General features: G+C 50.4%; 7 protein-coding genes across 8 annotated transcripts in view; 5 read left to right on the forward strand and 2 right to left on the reverse strand.

Annotated features, from left to right (window-relative positions):
* Positions 1 to 8,114, forward strand: part of LOC131207317 (protein slit-like) — an 11,700-nt gene extending 3,586 nt beyond the window's left edge. The window contains exons 2-16 of the mRNA XM_058199929.1: positions 920 to 1,061; positions 1,135 to 1,278; positions 1,470 to 1,685; positions 1,803 to 1,960; positions 2,033 to 2,186; positions 2,257 to 2,475; positions 2,545 to 2,616; positions 2,687 to 3,055; positions 3,128 to 3,199; positions 3,270 to 3,413; positions 3,478 to 4,996; positions 5,061 to 5,175; positions 5,666 to 5,808; positions 5,883 to 5,959; positions 6,041 to 8,114. Of these exons, the coding sequence (XP_058055912.1) occupies positions 920 to 1,061; positions 1,135 to 1,278; positions 1,470 to 1,685; positions 1,803 to 1,960; positions 2,033 to 2,186; positions 2,257 to 2,475; positions 2,545 to 2,616; positions 2,687 to 3,055; positions 3,128 to 3,199; positions 3,270 to 3,413; positions 3,478 to 4,996; positions 5,061 to 5,175; positions 5,666 to 5,808; positions 5,883 to 5,959; positions 6,041 to 8,114 (5,618 nt within the window). The remainder of the gene's footprint in view (positions 1 to 919; positions 1,062 to 1,134; positions 1,279 to 1,469; positions 1,686 to 1,802; positions 1,961 to 2,032; positions 2,187 to 2,256; positions 2,476 to 2,544; positions 2,617 to 2,686; positions 3,056 to 3,127; positions 3,200 to 3,269; positions 3,414 to 3,477; positions 4,997 to 5,060; positions 5,176 to 5,665; positions 5,809 to 5,882; positions 5,960 to 6,040) is intronic.
* Positions 8,115 to 11,163: 3,049 nt separating this feature from the next.
* Positions 11,164 to 12,118, forward strand: LOC131207318 (uncharacterized). Its single transcript, XM_058199931.1, has 3 exons — positions 11,164 to 11,263; positions 11,325 to 11,384; positions 11,449 to 12,118. Exons 1-3 carry the CDS (start codon positions 11,178 to 11,180, stop codon positions 12,116 to 12,118), a joined length of 816 nt encoding a protein of 271 aa, XP_058055914.1. The 5' UTR covers positions 11,164 to 11,177.
* A 13-nt stretch (positions 12,119 to 12,131) lies between these two features.
* LOC131207319 (beta-1,3-glucan-binding protein-like) lies at positions 12,132 to 13,421 on the reverse strand. Its single transcript, XM_058199932.1, has 2 exons — positions 12,985 to 13,421; positions 12,132 to 12,921 (listed from the first exon to the last, which is right to left on the reverse strand). Exons 1-2 carry the CDS (start codon positions 13,419 to 13,421, stop codon positions 12,132 to 12,134), a joined length of 1,227 nt encoding a protein of 408 aa, XP_058055915.1.
* Positions 13,422 to 14,063: 642 nt separating this feature from the next.
* On the reverse strand, positions 14,064 to 22,920 carry LOC131207321 (beta-1,3-glucan-binding protein-like). The gene is made up of 3 exons (XM_058199934.1): positions 22,881 to 22,920; positions 15,094 to 15,293; positions 14,064 to 15,020 (listed from the first exon to the last, which is right to left on the reverse strand). Exons 1-3 carry the CDS (start codon positions 22,918 to 22,920, stop codon positions 14,064 to 14,066), a joined length of 1,197 nt encoding a protein of 398 aa, XP_058055917.1.
* On the forward strand, positions 15,990 to 18,411 carry LOC131210672 (molybdenum cofactor synthesis protein cinnamon). Its single transcript, XM_058203951.1, has 5 exons — positions 15,990 to 16,114; positions 16,268 to 16,398; positions 16,453 to 17,561; positions 17,636 to 17,975; positions 18,038 to 18,411. Exons 1-5 carry the CDS (start codon positions 16,096 to 16,098, stop codon positions 18,278 to 18,280), a joined length of 1,842 nt encoding a protein of 613 aa, XP_058059934.1. The 5' UTR covers positions 15,990 to 16,095; the 3' UTR covers positions 18,281 to 18,411.
* LOC131210673 (lysine--tRNA ligase) lies at positions 18,525 to 20,872 on the forward strand. 2 transcript variants are annotated; one of them, XM_058203954.1, is made up of 2 exons: positions 18,525 to 18,665; positions 19,047 to 20,872. In XM_058203954.1, exons 1-2 carry the CDS (start codon positions 18,625 to 18,627, stop codon positions 20,764 to 20,766), a joined length of 1,761 nt encoding a protein of 586 aa, XP_058059937.1. In that variant the 5' UTR covers positions 18,525 to 18,624; the 3' UTR covers positions 20,767 to 20,872. The 2 variants fall into 2 exon arrangements, with proteins under 2 accessions (XP_058059937.1, XP_058059936.1); XM_058203953.1 differs by lacking the exon at positions 18,525 to 18,665 and adding an exon at positions 18,796 to 18,937.
* Positions 21,158 to 22,949, forward strand: LOC131210674 (galactosylgalactosylxylosylprotein 3-beta-glucuronosyltransferase I). Its single transcript, XM_058203955.1, has 3 exons — positions 21,158 to 21,651; positions 21,832 to 22,192; positions 22,265 to 22,949. Exons 1-3 carry the CDS (start codon positions 21,410 to 21,412, stop codon positions 22,637 to 22,639), a joined length of 978 nt encoding a protein of 325 aa, XP_058059938.1. The 5' UTR covers positions 21,158 to 21,409; the 3' UTR covers positions 22,640 to 22,949.
* Positions 22,950 to 23,061: the final 112 nt, after the last annotated feature.

Raw genomic sequence — 23,061 nt, forward strand, 5'->3', positions numbered from 1 at the left:
CATTTCACATTTTCGCACCATCCCGGGAAGTGTGAAGAGATAAAATTCCCGGACGTGAGCAGCAAAATAGCAACCAACGGTCGGTTTCAACGCTCGGCCCAGCGAGTTTCTGAATCAATGAAATCAAATTACTGGAAAAATAGTCGCTCATCCACAGCGACCCCGGGCTGTGCCAAAAAGTCTAGACTAGGCGTCCAGCCGTTTTGTGTTGCAACTTTTTCATTGCGTTCTATCCAAAGGACAAACACCTATGCTGCGTTGCGTTTCGTCCGTCCTAAGTCTGGTTTTTTTAAATGCAGAAGCAATTTATTCTCGACACTCTTATGCTCTGGTACATGCGCCAAATTAAAAGTGTAATAAAGCGTCATTTGGACGCCCATTTTTGCCCATTTCATGCATGCAACAACACCTCCTCATCAGTAGCAACGCTAATATGTTGAGCGTTCGTTTTTATGAACCTTGTTTGCATATTCACTCCCTGTGCTTTTCTTCGTCCGTCAGGTGCAATAGGTGTAAATGGCGTGACGATAACAAACTTTTCCACCCGACGCCACCATGAAGTCATCATAATTAAAAAACTAATTACGTGACCAACGAAAAACTAATGTGCAAACCATGCGACATTTCAGTGGAATGGCTTCTTCACAAGGGCCGCTTATGACTTAGAATCGAGGTTAGAAAAGAGTCGCATTTGGATTTGATTTTTTAACAGCCAAATTATTGCATTACAAAATGGTTCTTCAAAATTGAAATCACAGCGATGGTAATAACATTTTGGCAGGGTGCTACCATCAATTCCGAAATGTTATTTTACGGTTCCCAATCTCATTGACTATTCTATCCCAAGAAATCAACGCAAAATGTGACTGCCTTTTCTTGGATGACCTAACATAAATTCCACTACCCTCAACACTCGTAGGTCTCACGGAGAACGCCCCAATGGAGTGCGGTGGCCGCAGTCTTTGTCCACACCCGTGCCGCTGTGCCGATGGTATCGTGGATTGCCGAGAGAAAAGCCTCGCGACAGTACCGACAACCCTCCCAGAGGACACTACGGAGCTGTAAGTGCACAGACGGTGGCAGCTTGGACGTTTGGGCTTTTAGCATTATTATGTAATCCAAATATTTTTCCAGCCGCCTCGAGCAGAACGACATCACCGAGATCCCACCGAAAGCGTTCGCCAACCATCAGCGCCTTAAGCGGATCGACTTGTCGAACAATAATATTTCGCGAGTAGCCTACGACGCCTTCAGCGGGCTGAAGTCCTTAACGTCGCTGTGAGTTCAATTTCTTGCGAGAATAGTATTAAAATATTTAACCGAAACCGGCACCCGTATAACGGAAGCGGGGCCGTAAAAATTCTTATCATAAGCAAACAGACCCTTCGGAGTGTCCTCTGCATCCAAGTGTCTGTTTAAATGCGTGATCTGACCGTTTCTTTTTGCTCCGTCCCGTGGTTCCGTTTCAGCGTTCTTTATGGTAATAAAATCAAGGATTTACCGGCGAGTGTTTTCAAAGGATTAGGGTCCCTCCAGCTGCTGCTGCTCAACGCCAACGAAATCAGTTGCGTGCGAAGGGACGCTTTCAAGGATCTGCATAATCTCAGCCTGTTGTCGCTGTACGATAACAGCATTCAGTCGCTGGCGAACGGCACTTTCGACTCGCTGCGAAGCATTCAAACACTGTAAGTTGGAGAGGTGCCAGTCTTTTTGTGACCACTAGCATCTTAATTTACAACGTCTCTTACCGAAAACGTCTTGACACCGGATTGGGTTTCTTCTGCTTTGTGTTCGCCCGCTAGACATTTGGCCCGCAACCCGTTCATTTGCGATTGCAACCTACGCTGGTTGGGCGACTATCTGCACCAGAATCCCATCGAAACCAGTGGCGCTCGGTGCGATGCACCGAAGCGTATGCAGCGCCGTCGGATTGAAGCACTGAAGGACGAAAAGTTTAAATGTAAGTAGTTTCGGGTGGACATCGGATAATCTCTAGTTACCGAAACGGTCCCGTTTTCATTCACCATGCCAGGCACGGACGATTACAGCAAGATAAAGTACTCCGGCGAGTGTCGTATGGATCAGGAGTGCCCAGCTGCGTGCCATTGCGACCGTACGACCGTAGACTGCTCGGCACGTGGACTGAAGGAGATTCCACGCGATATTCCTCTCTACACCACGGAGCTGTAAGTGTTTCGGGGTAGGATTAAATAACGGATTCCTAATAACACTCTTCATTACCCGTTCCCATTGTAGGCTGCTGAACGACAATGAGCTAAATCGGATCAAATCGGACGGGCTGTTTGGTCGGCTGCCAAATCTGGTGAAGCTTGATCTCAGGCGGAACCAAATCTCCGGCATTGAACCGAACGCCTTCGAGGGTGCCACTAAGATACAGGAGCTCTTCCTGAGCGAGAACAAAATCGCGGAAGTGCACAACAAGATGTTTCTGGGCCTCCACCACTTGAAAACGCTGTAAGAGTCGGTCACGTGGCATCAGGAGTGGATGTATGTCTCTTACCGAAGATTTTCTTCTAATTGCAGCTCACTGTACGACAACATCGTAACGTGCGTCATGCCCGGATCGTTTGATTATCTGACCTCCCTGACGCAGCTGTGAGATAACGAAGTTCTATACGAATGTGGGCTCTATTTTTACACCCATCCCTTCTTTCCCCCCTTTCAGCAATCTGGCCTCCAATCCTTTCCGTTGCAACTGTCACCTGGCGTGGTTCTCCGATTGGTTGCGCAAGAAGCAGCTGAGTGGACCGCAGGCGCGCTGTACCTCGCCGTCGAAGGTGCGCGATATGCCGATCAAAGACTTACCGCACTTTGACTTCAAGTGTACCTCCGACATGGACCAGGGTTGCCTGGGCGAAGGGTACTGCCCACCATCCTGCACCTGCACCGGCACTGTGGTGCGATGTTCAAGGAACAAACTGAAGGAGATTCCGAAGTCCATTCCTGCGGAAACGACCGAACTTTATCTGGAGTCGAACGAAATCTCCATGATCCACGCCAATCGCATCAGCCACCTGAAATCTCTGACTCGGCTGTAAGTACGCAGCTACGAGAGAGATCGGGAGTTGGTTTAACGTTTTTCCTTGTTTCCTGCACATTTTTACAGTGACTTGAGCAACAACAACATTGCGATACTATCAAACTACACGTTTGCCAACCTTAGCCGGCTTTCAACGCTGTAAGATTTGCCCCACCAGGGAACGATCAGCACAAAAAAGTAATGCGGAACTTTTCTACTTATCTTACAGCATCATCAGCTACAACGACCTGCAGTGTGTTCAACAACACGCGCTGTCCGGCTTAAACAATCTAAAGGTGCTCTCGTTGCACGGAAATAAAATCTCAATGATCCCAGAGGGTACCTTCAACGATCTGCAGTCCATCACTCATATGTAGGTTTAAGAGCCTAACGGCTGAGGGATCATTACTGACTTTCTTTTGCGGGTTTTTTTCCAGTGCACTCGGAAGTAACCCACTGTACTGCGATTGCTCTCTCCGGTGGCTATCGGAGTGGGTCAAGCGGGACTACGTCGAGCCGGGTATTGCACGTTGCGCCGAACCGGAACCGATGAAGGATAAACTGATCCTTTCCACACCGGCCAATCAGTTTGTGTGCTCGGGCAAGGTGAACAACGAGATACTGTCCAAGTGTGACGCTTGCTACACGTTCCCGTGCAAAAACGAGGCCGTCTGCAGTGCGCTGCCGGAGCGACAGTACGAGTGCCGTTGCAAACCGGGCTACCACGGGACGCACTGTGAGTTTATGATCGATGCCTGCTACGGAAACCCGTGTCGCAACAACGGTACTTGCACGGTGTTGGAAGAAGGACGCTTCAGTTGCCATTGTCTGAGCGGCTACAGTGGATCGCGGTGTGAGGTTAACATCGACGATTGCGTTGGGCACAAGTGTCAGAACAATGGGACGTGTGTCGATGGTGTGAACTCGTACAGCTGTTCGTGCGCCCCCAGTTACACGGGCGAGCACTGTGACAGCAAAATTGAGTTCTGCAGCAAGGATTTCAACCCCTGCCAGAACAGTGCCCGGTGTGTGGACCACTCGACGCACTACACTTGCGACTGCTTGCCGGGCTATCGGGGGGTGAACTGTTCGGAGAACATTGACGATTGCGTCAACCACATGTGCCAGAACGGGGGAACGTGCGTGGATGGAATTAACGACTACACCTGCAAGTGTCCGACGGATTTCACGGGGAAATTCTGCGAGGGGACCCCGATGGTGGCGATGATGTACCCGCAGACGTCTCCGTGCCAACAGCACGAGTGCAAGTTCGGTGTCTGCTTCCAACCGAACCCATCGAGTGCGGACTATATTTGCAAGTGTGCGCCGGGTTATTCGGGCAAGCGGTGCGAATATCTGACCAGTCTGACGTTCTTGCACAACAACTCGTTCGTGGAGCTGGAACCGTTACGCACGAAACCGGAAGCGAACGTGACGATCGTCTTCAGCAGCACACAGCAGAACGGCGTGCTCATGTACGATGGACACAACGAACATCTGGCGGTAGAGCTGTTCAATGGGCGTATCCGTGTTAGCTACGATGTGGGCAACGATCCCGTTTCGACGATGTACAGCTTCGAGATGGTGGCCGATGGCAAGTACCACATGGTGGAGCTGTTGGCGATCAAGAAGAACTTTACGCTCCGTGTCGATCGCGGTCTGGCACGGTCGATCATCAACGAGGGCTCGAAGGACTATCTGAAACTGACGAGCTCAATGTACTTGGGGGGTCTACCAGCGGAACCGGGCCAGCAAGCGTATAAACAGTGGCACCTGCGCAACCTGACCAGCTTCAAAGGTTGCATGAAGGAGGTGTGGATCAACCATAAACAGGTGGACTTCCTGAACGCCGCCCGGCAGCAAAAGATCACTCCCGGGTGTGCACTGTTGGATCAGGACAGTGAGGGCGAAATGGACGATGACTTTGTGCAGGAAACGGCGGTGATGCTCAAAGAGGTAACGTCATCGGTAGCCGCGGATGGATTTAGGATTTAACGGGCGATTTATCCCCCTTTCACAGATTAACCCTTGCGAGAACCATCAGTGCAAACGTGGCGGCAAGTGTGTGGCGAACGGTAAGGGTGGCTACACGTGCAAGTGTAAGAAGGGCACCAAGGGCAAATACTGCGACCAAGGTGAGGGATCCACCATGATCGACGAGGACCCGTTCAAACCTTCCTCTTCCGGTATAGCATACAAATATATATTTTGATACCAAAATCCTCTTTCTACCACACACTAAAACGTTTTGTTGTGATTTTTCGCTAATTCTATGTTGTAAAACAGTAAAATGCGTCTATTTTCTTCAGTTTTTGGTAAAAGTTTTAACATTGCATAATTTTCTTTAATTGCTTTCGATAATAACTTTCGATTAGTTAATTCATGAACTTGTAATTTACTTACAAGAACAACGATTTACATCATTTTTTACTATGCTACAAAAAATGCTTTACGGTACCATGCTGGCTTTTAAATTTCCGTTTGTGCATGTCAATTTCTAGTAGGAGAGTCGGTTTTCGGAGAAATAAAAAACTGCATGTAACTGTAGAATAGTCTCATCTTGCTTCTCTGTAAGCGCAAACGACAGCTGATCATTGGTTTTTCGATTTCATTGCGCATAAACAGCTGGCTCAACGTGTCGCAAAGAGCAGGTGCGTGAGTACTACACCGAAAATGACTGCCGGTCGAGGCAGCCCCTAAAGTACGCCAAGTGTGTCGGAGGATGCGGCAACCAGTGCTGTGCCGCCAAAGTCGTGCGTCGACGAAAGGTATGGGCACCGATGGTAGACGCGCACTGGCACAAGACATTCACGAGGCTATCTTGTTTTCCCCTTCTTTTTAGGTACGCATGGTGTGCCGAAACAACACCAAATACATCAAGCACCTGGATATTGTGCGAAAGTGCCACTGTACGAAGAAGTGCAACTGACTGCAAGACGCGACTACCCAACCCATAACATCAATACCCATAATATCTGTGCATCATGTGGCATCGTACAGCGGCGAGACGAGCCCACACGGCCAGCAGGCTACTGGCATCCTAGGATTAAATTTGTCTAGTGTAAGTGAAGTTAGTTTAAGTGCTACGCCACCACCACCACCAGCGAGTGGCAGCACGCCCCCTAGTGATAAGTGGATAAACTTTGAGGTCGATTACGACGGTGAGCTGATGCAGAATGATGCACCAGCTGCAGAAGCAGAACCGTCGTCCCTAGCGGTGATACCAATCGCTGGCACACTGGAACCAAACTCGAGCACCTTCAAACTGCCCGCGGACGAGTTCCACCGGGTGATGAATAAGCTCGAGGAGCTGAAGGAGAAGCCACTGTTCAGTGAGGATGAACTTGAGGAGGCTACCGAAGAGGACGATCTGTTCGACGACGAAGACTACGACCTGGAGGAGGTCATCCGTCGGCAGAAGCAGAAGCTCGAGGAAAGTCGTCGTAAGGCGGGCATCGTCGATGAGGAAGACGACGATTACTACGACGACTACAGCGCCGAGATGGACGACGAGGAGCGTCGCGCTCGGGAGAAGTTGCTAGCATCCGTCACCGGATCGGCGGACGGCTCGCTGGGCAAGCCGGACCCGGAAAAGGAAGAACGGGCGATGCAGGACTACCTGAGTACCATCCGGAGTAAGTCGACACCGCATCGGTTTAAGTCAAACTTTGAAGACTTTGACAATGGGGCGGACGGTGAAACGGTGCTCTCGGGTGGAATTGGTCATCGAAAGTTGCGCAAAAACGATTCCATTAAAATCATCTCGACGCCCAACGGAAAGGTCGGCATCGTGTACAAGGTGGAGGCGAAGGCGAGCGACAACGAAACGGCCACCAAGGGTGGGCTCGAGAGCGGTGCCAACGGTGCGGGTACCGAACAGCGACAAAACAAGATCACACCGGTCATCACGGCCGACGGAAAGGTGGCACTGCTGTACCGGGGCGCCTCCGACAATGGCGATACGTTCCGCAACAAGTACGAGCCGATCACGGCTAAGGACCTACTACAATTGATCGACAATAATAACAATAGTAATGGCAGCTCGCCGACCACCGCCCCCAGTGGCAGCGCCGACAGTAACACTAACAGCAGTATTAAAAATATTACCAATAATAATATTTATAATAGTCATAATAATTACGATAAAAGTTATGGTACTTTTAATAGAAACATCAATAACAATGTGATCGTCGATTCCGATCGGTCCGTGGGGGCTGCGGTTGAGTCGCAGGAGACCAGTGGCGCGAACGGGCGAGCGGAAGTGGCCACCGTGGCGTACCCGTGGGCTACGACGCCCATGGCGCGGTTAACGAGCAGTACGGAGCCACCGGCGAGTAGCCCGGTAGCGAGCGAAGAGACCGCCGGCGGAGGGTGGTTCGGGTCGATAGACCCGTACGTCCCGGGAAGCGGTTCCGACCGGCAGGAGAACACACTGCTCATCAATCGCCCGCTATCGGAGGTGCTGGGCATCCGCAAGAATCAGTACGCGGAAGGGAACACGATCAAGATACCAAATATGGAAACATCCACCAACAAGATGCGCATCACGCACGGTAACAATCTGCTGTCCTCGTTGCTGCACAACCTGCAGCACGGCCTCTCGTCGTCGAACGGAACGAACGCTGGCGGGTCCGGGGATCACCTGGACAATCGACATCACGCGGAGGAGGATCGTCGTCGGGCCGGTTATAGTGTGAACGGTTTCAGCCGGTCCAGGTTCTACATCAACCGACGAACGACGCCGGCGTTGCCACCGCGGGTGATCAAGGAGGAAGAAAGCGAGGAAGACACGTTCACTGGGGTGGACGACAATACGCTGCCCGAGGTGATTAACCTGGCCATCATCCCAGCGTTCGAGCACGAAATCGACGAGAAGTACATCCGACCCAACAACCACGGTGACTACCACCGGCGCCACCATCGGCATCAGTACAACGTGGCCCCGGGCCAACCTGCAGTGCACTGCGCCATGCAAGCGCTGGTGGCGTGTGCCGTGCTGGCCACGTTCTTCGGTATCGTCGGCACGTACTTCAAGGTGCGCGTCGTGGATCACATACGGGTGCTCTACTGGTAGGATTTGTTAGGTATTCGATCGGTGGCAGTGGGGGAGCAGAGCCCACGGCGCTACTACCAGCGTCTGCATGGGACAGTCGACCCGTGGCGACGATAACGACGCCCAACGGCTGCGCTCTAACCCCCCTCCCGGACACGATCGGATACCCCACTGCTCGATTTCAATGCAGCTCCCGGCTGAAGTGGCCACAATAGCATTTAGCACCAAACAAACGCTCGAACTTGGTTTCTCTCGAACGCTCCACAGTACGCCATTACACCCCTACGAATCACGAGCTTAGGAGCGGAAGAACTGATAGAGGCCGGTAGATGACGCTGACCACGGCGAGCCACGTGTAAACTCGTCCCAATCGGCGAGTCTAATCCCTACTAGATCCCTAATCGACCCCCTTCATGTGATGTGAACTGTGTCTAAATGCCAAACAGCCGTCTGTATGTCTATGTCTGTCCCACATCACAATCAAAACGTAGTCGCCACGGGCCTTGTTGGGTAGTAAGAGGCCGCCGAGGCCGCCATGTCCGATTTGCTGATCGGATTTCCTTCAACTTGCCACCAAGCACAGTACTTTGCGTTGTAACCTATGCGTTTGAAATACTTTCGGACACTAGAGAACTCGGACATTTGAGTGGCAGCAGCAAGGGCAAACATTTCTACACATGGCCATATTCACCCGCAGAACTACAACACAATGCCGCGGTTCTTTGACAAAGATCGCATGTAAAAATACAAACGAAATGAAATCAATCACCGAAAACACTCTTTGGTCCTAGATCATAGGTTGACTAGTTAAGGTATGTTCTACATTTTGTCATGCTCTCACGCCACCCTCCGGGGCCCAAGAGAAGTCACAAACCGTTAGCCGCCGGTTTGAAATGGGTTGAAAGAAAGAACACGAACGAACAAAGAAGAAGAAATGCACACAAAAATGGGTAGTCGCGCAATTAATCATTCACTTTCCTACGTTACAACTAAACCTAATTGACGAGAAATGTAAAATACAACGCTAAGAATACCGCACCGCGGAGGGGGCAGGGCCTAGAATGATGACTTGAGGTTCAAAGGTTCAAAGATCAGTTACAAAAGCAGTGGCATTAGATTAACCGTTGCAAACGAAACGAGTATCTGTAGAAATTCGGAAACATTCGGTGGAGAACTTCCTTTTCCTGATTCCCCGTTTTGATGGCCATTGCATTATGCGTAAGCGAACGAAGGAACAGGACAGCGTAGGACCGAGAAGCTGGAATCGAAAAATGCCTTTTTACTACGACGAAGAGAAGAGAAGAGATTCCCGCTAAACACGGAACGTCAGGTCCGGGACGCGACGCCCCAGAGCCTGGGGCGTTTAAGAAGTAAGATTTTTGGACGAATTGCAGTTAATCACACGTCAGCTGCAGCAGTAGCAGCGCGACATTCAAAGAACTCTCTGCTAAGATTTAACAAAGTAACCAATAGCGAACAATCTAAGCTAACAATTCTTTCTTTTTTTAACAAATCCAATTCGGACCAGCCAACCGGCCAGAGTGGCCATAAAGCGGGTACGCGGCCGAATGACACTTGCAGAACTAATGTAAGACGTAACGGTAACATCGTATTCCTTTGATTTTGATGTCCAAGCGAACCGATTAACTGCTCTGCTTAAACTATGGTCGCGCCATTGCTAAACGTGAAGCAAAATCGTAACTACAAAAACCGGAAACAGATGTGTAGCTAAAGGATATTATCGCCTGTTGATTAGTTTTGGCAGAGAATATTTATTCATCGATTGATTAATATATGTGTGTGTTTTTATTCCTATCCTTTTTAACTCCGCTCCATACGGGAGCGGTTGTTTTACAAGTTTTCTTTGCAATTGTAATTTAGTTTTCTGTTCTCATCGTTTGATTCCTTTCGCTCTCCGATTCCAACCACTACCACTCGGTGTGGGTTTCCACGATTTCATCTCACAGAACGCAGCACGTTCTTTTAGCGAGTACATAAGAACCCCATGACGCTATCGCCAATGAGCAATGTTGGCTTGCATGTTGCCTTCTGTAGCTTTTCTGTTGACTGAACGGTGGTCAAACTCAAGCATATAATCACTATCTACTCTGTGTACTCGAATGTGTATTCTATCGGATGTACGTTGGTGTTATCCATGATTTCAGTAACTTTAGATAGCTTCTACTTTCACACTTCCATTTGCCACGAGCATCAACGATGCTTTATGCTGTGTTTTGTTCAGCTATCGCTGATTGTCCCTTCCGAAACTGTCTCTATTATACCGCCGGTATTTTGCTCTCTTCGCTATCATTTCGCACGTCGTATCTACTATCCCTGCTTACTGGAAAAGGATAAAACTGAGAAGAAATTGAAATTTATGTTAACCTGCATTGTTACAAAGTTATAACGGCATAAGTAAAATTTTAATTTAAAATCAACAGAAAAGTATATACTTGTGTATTATAGGAATAGCAGCTAAATATATTGTCTTTTTACAAAAACAAAACGTCGCTGGTGTTGTTGCGTTTTTATGTTATTAAACAAGCAAACGAAAACGATGGCTTAAAATTGCTTCATCAAAAAAGGGTAAGTAATAAGTCGGAAATGCGGAAATCCGGTCAAATCAAATCAAATCACTCGACGTTTGGTTTTTCCTTTTTTGAGTTTCATATTCGATCGTTTCTGAAGAGAATTAAAATAAAAGCTAGTTACTGAGAAGGAAATTCACAAAATAATTAAGGAGATAAATTATAAGGACGAAAATATTGCTGCATTGCATTGCAAACGTGATCACATTCCACGCGGCTTCATTCGAACCGGCGACAAACAAAAAATCAAAATCGTCGGACGGAATCGTGCAAGGCCCAAAAACAGCCACTAGTACCAGGGCCGCATGACCGCGCAGAAGGTGGCTCGTACAGGTGCCGAAATATGCTGCGCACCCAAGGGTTCACATTCTTGCTGTTTCGTTAAGTTTCAGTTTCGTTAACTTTTTTACGATTGTTTTGATCCGTTTGACATCCGCGTGCGTCAGGCAATGTTTTGAATTCGGGTCGTGCTGTGAATCTATTGTGGGTTTCTACAATGAATGCGCCTAAAGGAAATTCTAAAAAACCGGTCGCAAAAAAGTCGATAAGAAATGTCCTGGTGCAACCCTACGAAGTGACGTGGTATGCCGAAAATATAGTCCATCTTAAATCTCAGTACCTTACAAACTCATCCTTGTTTTAGGCCTACCATTCCGAAGGATGATTTCGATGAGTGTGTTCGCCGTCTCGAGCAAGTGGACCGGTAGATACTGCGGCTAATTCCATTGTTTGAACCCTCCTTCCAAAACGGATCTTTTCGCTTCCAGCAAATATTTCGTCTACGGCTGCAATCCCGTAATAAGGGCACTGCAAAACGGCACCAGTCCGGTTTTCTTCATCCTCAACTCGTTTCATCCAAAGATTTTCGCAAAAACAATCATCCGAATGGCACGCAGGCGAAGTCCGAGTGTACTAACGCTGTCGCTTCCCTCCTTTCCGGGCCAACCTAAACAGGACAGTATGATGATGGCAATCGTCCCGAACCAAGAGAGCGAACCTGCACCGGCAATTAAGGCGCTTCTTGAATGGACAAAGCAGCTATGTGTGCGGGAAAAGTTCATCAAAGCAGCCATCGATCAAGTGAAGAAAACTGCAAAAGTATCAAAGAAAGCAAAACGAAAACATTCAAGGCAACCCTTGACGAAGGAACAACTGGCCGCTCTCTACGTTTTGCAACCGATCGGCGAAGCGCAGGAAGAGAAATTGAAACGTATCGTCACAAAACCTGATGCTCCCGCTGCGCAGGATACGTTGGATTTTATTTCCTTTTCCGGTGACGATAATAATCGGAAGCGTAAAGCGGCGGACTCTCCGAGTTCCACAGTTTCGAGCAATCGTAAACAACCGAAAGAAACTTACGTGCCGTTAAAGATAAATCGTGTCCAGGGAAACGCTAATCGAGTGGAGCACAAGAAAATAAAGCGACGACACTTATAACAACCACCAACGGTTATAACGCCCAGACGCGCACGTAGTCGACTTGTAAGGCTGCTTCCTTGCCTTCGTTCTCCTGCAGTTTCCACAGTGGCAACCAATCATCACGGGCCAGCCAGAAATCGCGGATTGCCGTCGGTGACTGGTTGCTCCACGGTTTGTTCCCGTTAGCGTTCACGGCCGGAGCGTCCGGGAAGAATCCGTTCGTTCCGCCGACAGCCACGTTCATGATGATATGGAACTCCTGATCGAACGGTGCCATCTTGCCACCATCAATCCACGGATTGGGTGTCCCGGGTGCACGCTGATCAAACTGACCGAGCTCCCAGAAATTACCCTCCCTCAGCATCACCTGCTCACCATCGACACTGAACTTCATAAAATCCGGTGTCCAGTCGAGTTGGTACAAGTGGAACGCCTGGTTGTATCCCTGTCCTTTCGGTGAATATTTAGCCTCGGAAGCATATTCGTACCCATTGAGTCCCGGGTGTGGGCCGTAGTGCATCGTCGATCCCACATGCTCCACACCCAGCTGGTCACCGTTGATACTGTAGTCAAGGTTTCCGCGGCTCTCCATCAAGTCGATTTCACCGGACGATGGCCACGTACCGTATTGACTCAGTTTCGGCATCAACCATAGCGCGGGCCACAACCAATCCCCTGTTGGAAGCTTGGCGCGAATCTGGAGCTTGCCGTATTTAAAATTGAACGAGTTCACCGTGCGCACTCGGGCACTTTTGATGGGATTCAGATAGTTTTCCGGCGTGCCCTGACGTTCACAGCCATAGTTGGACGGGTTCGTGCAGCTGTTGGCAGGATTAGAGAGACATTATTGGACAACTCATACACGCCGTTCCTTTCCGACCTACTAATCGTGAGGGCTGCCACCGTGGATGTTTAGCAGGCCGCTCGAGAGGAACCCTTCGCCCGTCTCATCCGCCAGCAGCGATGGTCGAATGAAGAAAATGCCATCCTTCACGAAAGAGTTTTGCCGACTGTTCGAGTAGTACTGAAACTCCCAGTTCCCGCCACCGGCGAGGGTGTGCTCGTGTTGCCACTTTTCCAGATCCAGTCGGTCGAAATTATCCTCGAAAATGAGCTCCCCTGGGCAGAAAACACGGCGCTTGACAAGGGAACCGCTAGCCGTCGTTACCGAGGGCAGTTCGCAGTTGAGTCGCTCTCCATCCGGCATCTGCGGTCGCTCTTCACTGGAATCTCCGGCGTACGCATCGGTGCAGACCGCAATCAGTGCCGCCGAGAGTCCCAACACCAGCAACGGTATTGTCCTGCGATCGAAAAATCCCATCCTAACGGAACCTTTACTCACAAATGGCGGTTGCGGCCAGTGAAACTACTTTATATTGAGTTCCAGCCGTTCACTTTGAAGGATTGGCCCATTGGCTTTGGTTTCGTGCTTGGCGCAGTAAATTAGATAGTGAAAGAGTGTTGTATCTTATCGAACGTAGCCCCAGAAGATATCTTCGTGGGAGAAGCACATGTTATTTAAATATTCACAACAATAGATTGCTCGTATCAGCGCAGAATGGACAATACCTGAATTTCTAATCAAACGGTATCATTCACGGGCTTTAGGTTGTGATCTTGGGCATACTCGTCGTCTCGAACAATGCAACGAATCGGACGTTGTGGTCGTCGATATTGTTGCATAATTGTCGCAGAATGGAAATCATATCTCCAGTTCAATTGGAATTATATTTTTCTTTCTTATCGCCCTTTGTTAGTATGTCTCCGTTTATGTTTTGTATTCCACAAATCACTTCGCCTCATTCTTATCGTGTTTGTGTTTTCTCTTCCATCTCTTGGGTTATTGCATTTCCGTGCCATAATGATAATATTTATAAGGCGATAAAAAAAATGTTCGCGATTTGGCATTATCAGTGTTCCCACCGTGGCTCACCTCACGGGGCTGTGGAGTTCATTGTGCGCTCTACAGAGCCCAAACGCGCACGTAGTCGATCTGCAACGAGGAATCCTTGCCACGGTTGTCACTCATACGCCAGGTCGGTTCCCAGGATCCGCGCCCGTTCCAGAAATCGCGTGCCGCCGATGGTGAAGTGTTGGCCCACGGTTTGCCCCGGTTACCGTTCGATGCTGGCGGTACGTCCGGGAAGAACCCATTCGTGCCACCGATGGCCAAGTTCATGATGATGTAGAACTCCTGATCGAACGGTGCCATCAGCGTACCGTGCATCCAGGGATTCTCCACGCCCGGGGCGATGTTTCCAAAGTTGCCCCGATTCCAGAAGCCCGTCCCGGCGTCAATCTGGGTGATGACTTCATTGTTGACCGCGAACCGCATGTAGGTCGGCGTCCAGGTAAGCTGATAGTTGTTGAATCCCGTGTTCCAGCCCTGTCCGGCGGGACTATTCTTGTAGGCGACCGTCGTTGCCCACCCGTTCAGATCCGGGTTGGGACCGAAGTGAAGCGTCGAGCCGACCTGTTCCGTCCCGATGTGGACACCGCTCGCATCACGGTACTCCATGTTACCTCGCGATTCCAGCAGATCGATCTCCCCGGACGCTGGCCACGTGCCGTATGCTTGGCGTTTCGGTAGCAACCAAACGGCCGGCCACAACCAATCCCCTGTTGGCATGCGGGCACGTACCTCCATCGTGCCGTATTTGAAGTTGAACGAGTTTACCGATCGCACCCGGGCACTCTTGATCGGATTGATGTAGTTCGTGGGGGTGCCGGTTCGCTCGCAGCCCCAAAACAGTGGACTGGTGCACTGGTCGGCCGGTTGGCCACCGTGAATGTTCAGCGTACCGCTACTCAAGAACGCCTCACCCGTATCGGCGGACAGCAGCGTGGGTCGGATGTAGAAAATACCATTTTCACAGTAAGAATTCGAACGGTGGTTCAGATACCACTGGAACTCCCAGTTCTGATGGGGGAAACGGATGAAAACTTATTAGTCAAACAGCTTGTACACACAGCTAGTCTTTCCGAATACTAACACCACCGCCACTGAGGGTATTTTCGTGTTCCCACGTTTCAAAGTCGAGAGAGTTGAAATTATCCTCGAAAATTAGCTCTCCGGTACAGTACGGACCAGCACGGGCCACTGATCCGCTAGCGGTGGTGACGGATACCGTACACTTGGGGTTCGGTTCAGCCACCGAAGTACCAGCCACTATGGCCAACAGCAGTACAATCACTCGGAGCCTTGCCATGATTCCTGACTGCTCCGCAAAGAAAGACTACAAATATCGTTCAGGTCGAACTCTGAACGATCCAAAATTCAATCCAATCCGGGCCCATACTCGCTTTATATATATATTCAGGAGTGGCCAGAAAACTTCTGCTAATCCGAAAACGATTTACGATACGGAATCTTATCGTCCGCGAATGCACTTACAACACCACGCCCGTAGATGCGTTCTCGCCTTGTGGTAAAAGTTATTGTGGTCGGTTATTTTGTCCTTTTGTCGCATAATTACCGGGTACATGATAGCGATAATTTTTTCAATCGACACCTCTTACTGCGCGTGGCGCTGACGAAATTACACATCGTTTCACCTGGAAAATCGTTATCAGTGGAGATAGCCAATCATAAACAAACGCTAAAACACCCAACAACAATATTGTAACCACCACGTTTTGAACCCATTAAAATGGGCACCAAAATCTGGCCAAAGCAACGGGCAAGAGAAAAACGTTTTGAAACAAGCAAAAAGAGCCGAGAAACCGGTTCTTGAAAAATTGCGCCACTTTTTGTTTCTTCACGTTCGTTCACTCCGAGTGAACCGTTCGACCGTACACCATAAACGCGGTCGGTGTTGTTCTGCCATCGCCAGCAGCAACAATCGGAGCAACGGTTCTCGCGCAAAGCGTGCGTTTCTATTATCTGTCTAGTGGTTATCAGATCAGGTGTGGCCACGCTGCCGCGTTCTTTCTCGCTAAAGTAGGACAGTCTTCGGGAGCAGTGTACGTCCGGTGGTTTAGTTATTGATATCAACATGTTTTCCGTCATCACCGGTAAGTCCCTGTAAAGGGTTGACATGAATCTCGCTTCGGGGGGTCACGATATTCATGCCGGTCATCGTCGTTGGTCGCTAATGATGCGCGCTCAATTCATGGCAATTGTTGTGATTATGTAATACGGAGCACTTACAACTATTTCTTTCGCAGTGAGCGACAGTTGCTATGCCGGCTCGGCGAAGGACAGCAGTGGGCCGCATTTGGTTGGGCTGATCAAGCAATCCTTGGAGCCCGTCTCGGTAAACTATCTGTTGATTCCGGATGAGCAAGAAACCATTGAGGTATGTGGTGAGCGGCCACCGGTTGATCTGGTATTCATTGCGTTTCGATTGCAGAAATCACTGAGCTACGCGTGCGATATCCTAAAAGCGCGTGCCGTCTTCACGACCGGTGGCACCGGGTTTGGGCCGCGCGATGTTACTCCCGAAGCGACACGTGCAGTCATCGCAAAGGAGGCCCCTCAGCTAGCCATGGCAATGATGCTGCACAGTATGCAGAAAACAAAGTTTGCCGCCCTGTCACGGGCCGTGTGTGGCGTACGGGGCCGAACACTGATCGTGAACCTGCCCGGCAGCAAAAAGGCGGTTCAGGAGTGTTTCGAATCGGTGCTCGATGTTTTACCGCACGTGCTGAATTTACTGTGCGACGCAGAGATCGGCCGCGTACGGCAGACGCACGGAATGGAGCAGGGAGCTCGGAAGGCCGCCGTGGCGAAACACATTTGTCCACATGCTACTGGAAAAGGATCGGATGATGATCGAAATTCGCCTTACCCAATGGTCAGTGCGGATGAAGCGCTAAAGCTCATTCTTTCCACCTTAGACACCGTCGAGGGCGCAAAGTGCCAGCTGAGCCGCGTAAATATCCCTCCTTTCCGGGCTTCGATCAAGGATGGGTACGCACTGAAATCGATCGGCGGCAAGGGCATGAAGAAGGTCATCGGTTACGTCGCTGCCGGTGATCCGACCGCACGGAACAACTTTACGATCGATGAGTGCTTCAAGATTAACACCGGGGCACCCGTGCCCGAGTATGCCGATGCCGTCATTCAGATCGAAGACACCAAGCTGGTCTCGCGGGAGAATGATTATGAGAAGATTGTGGAAATTTTAACCAATCCCACGCCGGACCTGGACGTGCGTGCCGTGGGTAGCGATTTGCGAATGTCGGAGGAAGTGTTTCGGTACCGTTTTCCACTCGACGCAAGCCAACGCGCATTGCTGGCGGCAATCGGGGAGAAGGCGTCGATAGTTAAGCTCAAGGTTGCCGTTTTATCGACGGGTGACGAGCTCCTCCACCCGTACGATCCCAGTGCCCTGGCAGAGGCAGCATCGTTGGAAGGAAAAATATACGATTCCAACACCACCATGCTGGTCGCGCTTATGCGCCAGTTCGGGTTTTCCGACGATCAGTGCGAAATTCAGCAGCTCATCGTCAAGGATGAGTAAGTATGGCGTGTTACAGTGATGCTCGCCGGTGGGGCTCTAATTGCTTCCGTTGTTTGTTTCTTTTTCACAGTTTCGCCTCACTCAGAAAAACCATCGAAGCGTTAACGAATCAGGTACACATTATCGTCTGCACGGGTGGTGTCTCGATGGGAGATAAGGATTTCGTAAAACCCGTCCTGAAGACACTCGGCTACGAGCTAGGGTTCGGCCGGGTCAATATAAAGCCTGGCAAACCGTGCACGTTCGCCTCTCTTCCGAGTACTAAATTCTTTGGCCTACCGGGCAACCCAGTGTCGGCGTTCGTAACGTTCCACCTGTTCGTTCTGCCGGCGTTGCGATGGTGCCTTGGGGTGATTAATAAATCGGCACCACAGGCGGCCAAGTGCTGTTTGCCGATTATCGATGTTGAGGTGAGTTTGGACCAGATGATCCTGTTGCAACAAGCATATAAGTTGGATTCTTTTACGGGTAGCTTTTGGACACGTATGAGCTGGATCCACGACCTGAGTATGCGCGAGCCTCACTACGCTCGCGAAGGGGTAAACTGACAGCAAGTATCACCGGCGACCAGTTGAGTAGCAAGCTGAAGAGCACCATCGAAGCGGATGCTCTCGTTGAGCTTCCGGCACGAACGGACCAGCAAACTACCGCGAAAGCCGGTACGCTACTTAAAGCGTACGTTATACGGTCAGATTTCATTTCGCAGTACGACTAAACTCGCTATGGACAAGATCGATGTTTCCAGGGCACTGCAGACTTGCTTCCTTCCATCACATCGGGGATTTGACTAGAATATAAAAGGCATTTAGTATTGTTACGCTCTCCTTCCAATTAAGACATAAACTATTCGCATGTGTAATTTGTTTTCGAGTATGCCCATCTCTCGCTTTCGTTAAGTTTCGATTCAAAACATTCACGGGCATCCCTAGCCCACACTGACAGACGTCAAAAGCGTCGATTTGGCATCGCCGGTTTCGTCGTTTTCGTCGCTCCTGCATTTCAACGCTCGAGTTGAATATTTAGTGCCTGAAAGAAAATCCAATTTCGTCAGCCAACAAAATGAGCGACTCAAAACCGGTGGAGGAAAAGTTGTCCAAAAAGTAAGTAACCGCATGCCTTTGAGTTGCCCTCCAGCACAGCAACCCACCGAAGCAATGGCCGCATTGTACGGCTCTAAACACGGCAAACATGTGTTCGTGGCTGTCAGACAGTGTGCAGTTGGCCGCAAAATGTTGCTCGCATGGCGAACGCTCGCCAGGAGTTCCGTTTTACACACCATCGGAATGCCGCTAGCACCGGCGCCGTGTCTGATTGCGCCGCTATGCGGTCCTGTTGGAGTTGGCGTGCGGTGGAAATCGAAGCGTCAAAAAATGTATTCACCTCTCAAGCCCTTCGAATGTTTCCCCGCTGCTGCCGTGAAACCGAAGAGGATTAGCGTGGTGGTCATCGGAATGAAATTTGCCTTTCTTTTCCGATTGTAGTGAGCTGAAGCGACGGATGAAGGCAGAAGCGAAGGAGAAGGAGAAACTGGAGAAGAAGGCCCAACAGCCGGCCCCGACGGTGGAAGCTGTCCAGAAGAAGACGGGCGCCGCTAGTGCGAAGGAAAACGAGGAGGAAATATCGCCGAACGAGTACTTTAAGCTGCGCAGCGCTGCGGTGGCGGAGTTGAAGAAGAACCCCGAGACGCACCCGTATCCGCACAAGTTCAACGTGACGACATCGCTTGGGGATTTCATCGAAAAGTACCAGCACCTCAAGGAGGGTGAAACACTGGACGACGTCAGACTGAGCGTGGCCGGGCGAGTGCACGCAATCCGTGAATCCGGCGGTAAGCTCATCTTCTACGATCTGCGCGGCGAAGGCAAGAAGCTGCAGGTGATGGCAAACGCGAAGCAGTACGAAAGTGAGGAGCTGTTCTTGGAGGAAACGGCCAAACTGCGGCGCGGGGACATCATTGGTGTGACTGGAGTACCCGGTAAGACGAAGAAAGGCGAGCTGTCGGTGATGCCGAAGCGGATCAAACTGCTGGCACCTTGTCTGCACATGTTGCCTCACTTGCATTACGGTCTGAAGGATAAGGAGACGCGCTTCCGCCAGCGGTACCTCGATCTGATGCTGAACAACAACGTGAGGGACATTTTCATCATCCGCTCGCAGATCATCAGCTATGTGCGGCGGTTCTTCGATCAGCTCGGGTTCCTAGAGGTCGAGACGCCGATGATGAACATGATTGCAGGCGGCGCGACTGCCAAACCATTCATCACGCACCACAATGAACTGAACATGGATCTGTTTTTGCGCATCGCTCCGGAACTGTATCTGAAGATGCTGACCGTCGGAGGGCTGGATCGGGTGTACGAAATCGGGCGCCTGTTCCGCAACGAAGGCATCGATTTGACGCACAATCCCGAGTTTACGACGTGCGAGTTCTACATGGCGTACGCTGACTACAACGATGTCATCGAAATAACGCAGTCGCTGCTATCGGGCATGGTGTACGCCATCCACGGAACATATAAAATCAAGTACCACCCCGACGGGCCCGAGGGTCAAGAGTTCGAGATCGATTTCACGCCACCGTTCAAGCGCATTTCGATGATTAGTTCGTTGGAGGACATTTTGAAAGTTAAATTCCCCTCGCCCGACACGCTACATACGGCGGATGCGGTCCGCTTCTTAGACGCGCTTTGCGTGAAGCACGATGTCGACTGCAAGCCGCCACGTACGGCGGCCCGCCTGTTGGACAAGCTGGTGGGAGAATTCTTGGAGGAAAATTGCATCAACCCGACGTTCATCTGTGACCATCCGCAAATCATGAGCCCGCTGGCCAAGTACCATCGCACGATGAGCGGTATCACCGAGCGGTTCGAGCTGTTCGTGATGAAGAAGGAAATTTGCAACGCGTACACGGAGCTGAACGATCCGGCCGTGCAGCGCGAACGGTTCGAGCAGCAGGCAGCGGACAAGGCGGCCGGCGACGATGAGGCACAGTTGGTGGACGAGAATTTCTGCACCGCGCTCGAGTACGGCTTGCCGCCTACCGGGGGATGGGGTATGGGCCTCGATCGGCTCACGATGTTCCTGACCGACTCTAACAACATCAAGGAGGTGCTGCTGTTTCCGGCCATGAAGCCGGAAGATCCGAATCGCAACCAACACCCCAGTGAGCTATCGACCGGTGAGGAATCGAAGGCTAATTGAGTTGCGGAAGGCCACCTGAAAGTCTGTGGTGGGTAAAAGTGCATCGTTGCGATCAATATTTAATCGATTTTTCACCATGAAAATAAAAGCTTTCAAATCCATTCGACGTAAACGTAAACCCCGCGTGATGAAAGTCCGAAAATCTATACAAGCTCGGTCGAATCAGCACAGGACTTCCCCTTTGAATGACGCAACCGTTTCGTTAAGTTGTGCATTCCAAGGATCGCGAGCAACCCTGACAACGCGCTTCTCACTTGACAACTGAACTTAACGACGAAGGAGCGTGGAGGAAAACATGCAAGTAAACAACACGCCGCACACTCATACAGCGGCAGTGGCCGTGTGGTGATTATTTCGTGTACTGAACCTGATTTGGATAAAAATGCGAATTTACCGGCCGGATCGTCCACGGCACGGCGCGTAATCGAGATTGTGTGGCGCATAAAAGAAATGATTAGCGTTGATTAGTTTGCTTGGCAGCTATACGAATGGAGCGAGTGAAACTCCGGCATCCGTCCTAGAGTGGAACTTGAGAGCATATCCCCGCAGCATCATCATCATCATCAACGTTATTTTAGTACCGTCGTCGATCTCAGCGTGTTACCTCTGTTGTGCCAAGGTCATCGGACCGCAAAGCAACGCCATGAACCAAGAAATTCGTCTTCGATTGAAACACGTGATAGCGTTCGTGGCGATCGTTGTGTTCCTGTTCTTCTACTCACTCACCTCGAACCGGGACTGCGATGGGGGCCAGCTGGAAGCGGAACAGTGGGTGCAAGCAGAAGCACAAGGTCGTGACGCATTCCTGCCCAACCGCAAGGGACCCACAATCTACGCGGTCACTCCGACGTACGCTAGACCGGTGCAGAAGGCCGAACTTACCCGGTAAGCTTCCTAACGAAATGACGAAAGTGAAGGTGCAGCAATGGTCAGGGTCGAGCGCGATCGACGGGTGCTTGATCTATTGTGACCTCCATCACGAACACTCTCACGATCGCGCCTCATTCGAGTTGTGATTCGTTTGTAATAGTCTATCGCATAACCGCTCCTCTTCCACACCGCCAGGTTGTCCCACGTCATTCGACTCGTTCCGTCCGTCTTCTGGGTGGTGGTTGAAGACGCGGACCATACCTCAACGCTCGTGACGAGCCTGTTGAAGCGAAGTGGACTCGAAAGCCGAAGTGTGCAACTATCAGCCAAGACCCCGACAAACTTTAAGCTGCACAGCAAAGACCCGAACTGGTTGAAACCCCGGGGCGTTGAGCAGCGTAATGCGGCCCTCAACTGGATCCGGATACACTTGCAGCGGAATCGCGTCGATGCTGCCGACGATCAATGGGGTCCCTCGATCGTATACTTCATGGACGATGATAACACCTACAGCACGGAGCTGTTCGAGGAGATCGCAAAGATCGAACGGGGCAAGGTATGTCGCAACCGAACCTGGGGTCTACTGGTCCGTACTGTACGGGGAATGGTTCCATTTGTTTCACCGCAGGTTGGTGTCTGGCCGGTTGGACTGGTTGGCGGATTGATGGTGGAGAAACCGGTGCTCAACAGGGACGGACTGGTGCTCGGCTTCAACAGTGCGTGGAAACCGGAACGTCCGTTCCCGCTCGATATGGCCGGGTTTGCGATTAGCGCTGACCTGCTGCTCGAAAACCCGAAAGCCGTGTTTAGCTACGAAGTGGAGCGCGGCTATCAGGAGAGTGAAATTTTGCGCCATTTCACGATCGTGCACGATATGCAGCCACTGGCCAACCAATGTCGGGACGTGCTGGTGTGGCACACACGCACCGAAAACCCCAAGCTGGATGCGGAGAAGGCACTGCAGAAGGGTGGCAAAAAGTCCAACGACGGTATGGAGGTGTAGTAGGTTGCGGCAGAGTAACCTTCTTCTGAAGAGGCAGCTTTTGAAACATACGGTGATGGTAGTGAATAAGATCGCAAGCTAAAAAATCTTATGATAATTTAACACTGTACAGATACGAACCAACCATGTGGACCAGGACCACCAGAGATTTGTAGACTAGAACCTTAGATATGAGCATGTTAGAGAGCACTGAGAGCATCGCACTCATTTATGTGTAAGGTCTTTCATCAAACTCATCTGCACGGTATCGCAACCGTTCTGATTTGGCAATATTTATTCATCACGGCACGTGGTGAGAGTTTTAGATTTATAATACAATTTTAAAACGTTTTAACTAGTGTTTTGCTCAATATTGTTTTGCCTATACATACGGGGTAAGTGACGAGACTGGTAGATTGGCCACTGTACTTCCATGTTTACGA

This window comes from Anopheles bellator, chromosome 2, assembly GCF_943735745.2.
Source record: "Anopheles bellator chromosome 2, idAnoBellAS_SP24_06.2, whole genome shotgun sequence".
NCBI lineage: Eukaryota > Metazoa > Arthropoda > Insecta > Diptera > Culicidae > Anopheles > Anopheles bellator.

What these genes read in the sequence shown, in the direction of transcription:
- LOC131207321 (XM_058199934.1), bottom strand. Translation starts at nt 22,920, where the DNA reads ATGAATAAATATTGCCAAATCAGAACGGTTGCGATACCGT. An exon ending in CAGAACGGTTGCGATACCGT is followed by an intron (nt 15,294 to 22,880) that starts GCAGATGAGTTT and finishes CAAGGCTCCGAG; the next exon opens with TGATTGTACTGCTGTTGGCC. An exon ending in ATACCCTCAGTGGCGGTGGT is followed by an intron (nt 15,021 to 15,093) that starts GTTAGTATTCGG and finishes TTCCCCCATCAG; the next exon opens with AACTGGGAGTTCCAGTGGTA.
- LOC131210672 (XM_058203951.1), top strand. An exon ending in CAGCTCATCGTCAAGGATGA is followed by an intron (nt 17,562 to 17,635) that starts GTAAGTATGGCG and finishes TCTTTTTCACAG; the next exon opens with TTTCGCCTCACTCAGAAAAA. An exon ending in TGCCGATTATCGATGTTGAG is followed by an intron (nt 17,976 to 18,037) that starts GTGAGTTTGGAC and finishes TTTTACGGGTAG; the next exon opens with CTTTTGGACACGTATGAGCT.
- LOC131210673 (XM_058203953.1), top strand. Translation starts at nt 18,849, where the DNA reads ATGCCGCTAGCACCGGCGCCGTGTCTGATTGCGCCGCTATGCGGTCCT. An exon ending in AAATCGAAGCGTCAAAAAAT is followed by an intron (nt 18,938 to 19,046) that starts GTATTCACCTCT and finishes TTCCGATTGTAG; the next exon opens with TGAGCTGAAGCGACGGATGA.
- LOC131207319 (XM_058199932.1), bottom strand. Translation starts at nt 13,421, where the DNA reads ATGGGATTTTTCGATCGCAGGACAATACCGTTGCTGGTGTTGGGACTC. An exon ending in GGTGGCAGCCCTCACGATTA is followed by an intron (nt 12,922 to 12,984) that starts GTAGGTCGGAAA and finishes TCCTGCCAACAG; the next exon opens with CTGCACGAACCCGTCCAACT.
- LOC131210674 (XM_058203955.1), top strand. Translation starts at nt 21,410, where the DNA reads ATGAACCAAGAAATTCGTCTTCGATTGAAACACGTGATAGCGTTCGTG. An exon ending in CAGAAGGCCGAACTTACCCG is followed by an intron (nt 21,652 to 21,831) that starts GTAAGCTTCCTA and finishes CCACACCGCCAG; the next exon opens with GTTGTCCCACGTCATTCGAC. An exon ending in CAAAGATCGAACGGGGCAAG is followed by an intron (nt 22,193 to 22,264) that starts GTATGTCGCAAC and finishes GTTTCACCGCAG; the next exon opens with GTTGGTGTCTGGCCGGTTGG.
- LOC131207318 (XM_058199931.1), top strand. Translation starts at nt 11,178, where the DNA reads ATGAATGCGCCTAAAGGAAATTCTAAAAAACCGGTCGCAAAAAAGTCG. An exon ending in CAACCCTACGAAGTGACGTG is followed by an intron (nt 11,264 to 11,324) that starts GTATGCCGAAAA and finishes TCCTTGTTTTAG; the next exon opens with GCCTACCATTCCGAAGGATG. An exon ending in CGTCTCGAGCAAGTGGACCG is followed by an intron (nt 11,385 to 11,448) that starts GTAGATACTGCG and finishes TTTCGCTTCCAG; the next exon opens with CAAATATTTCGTCTACGGCT.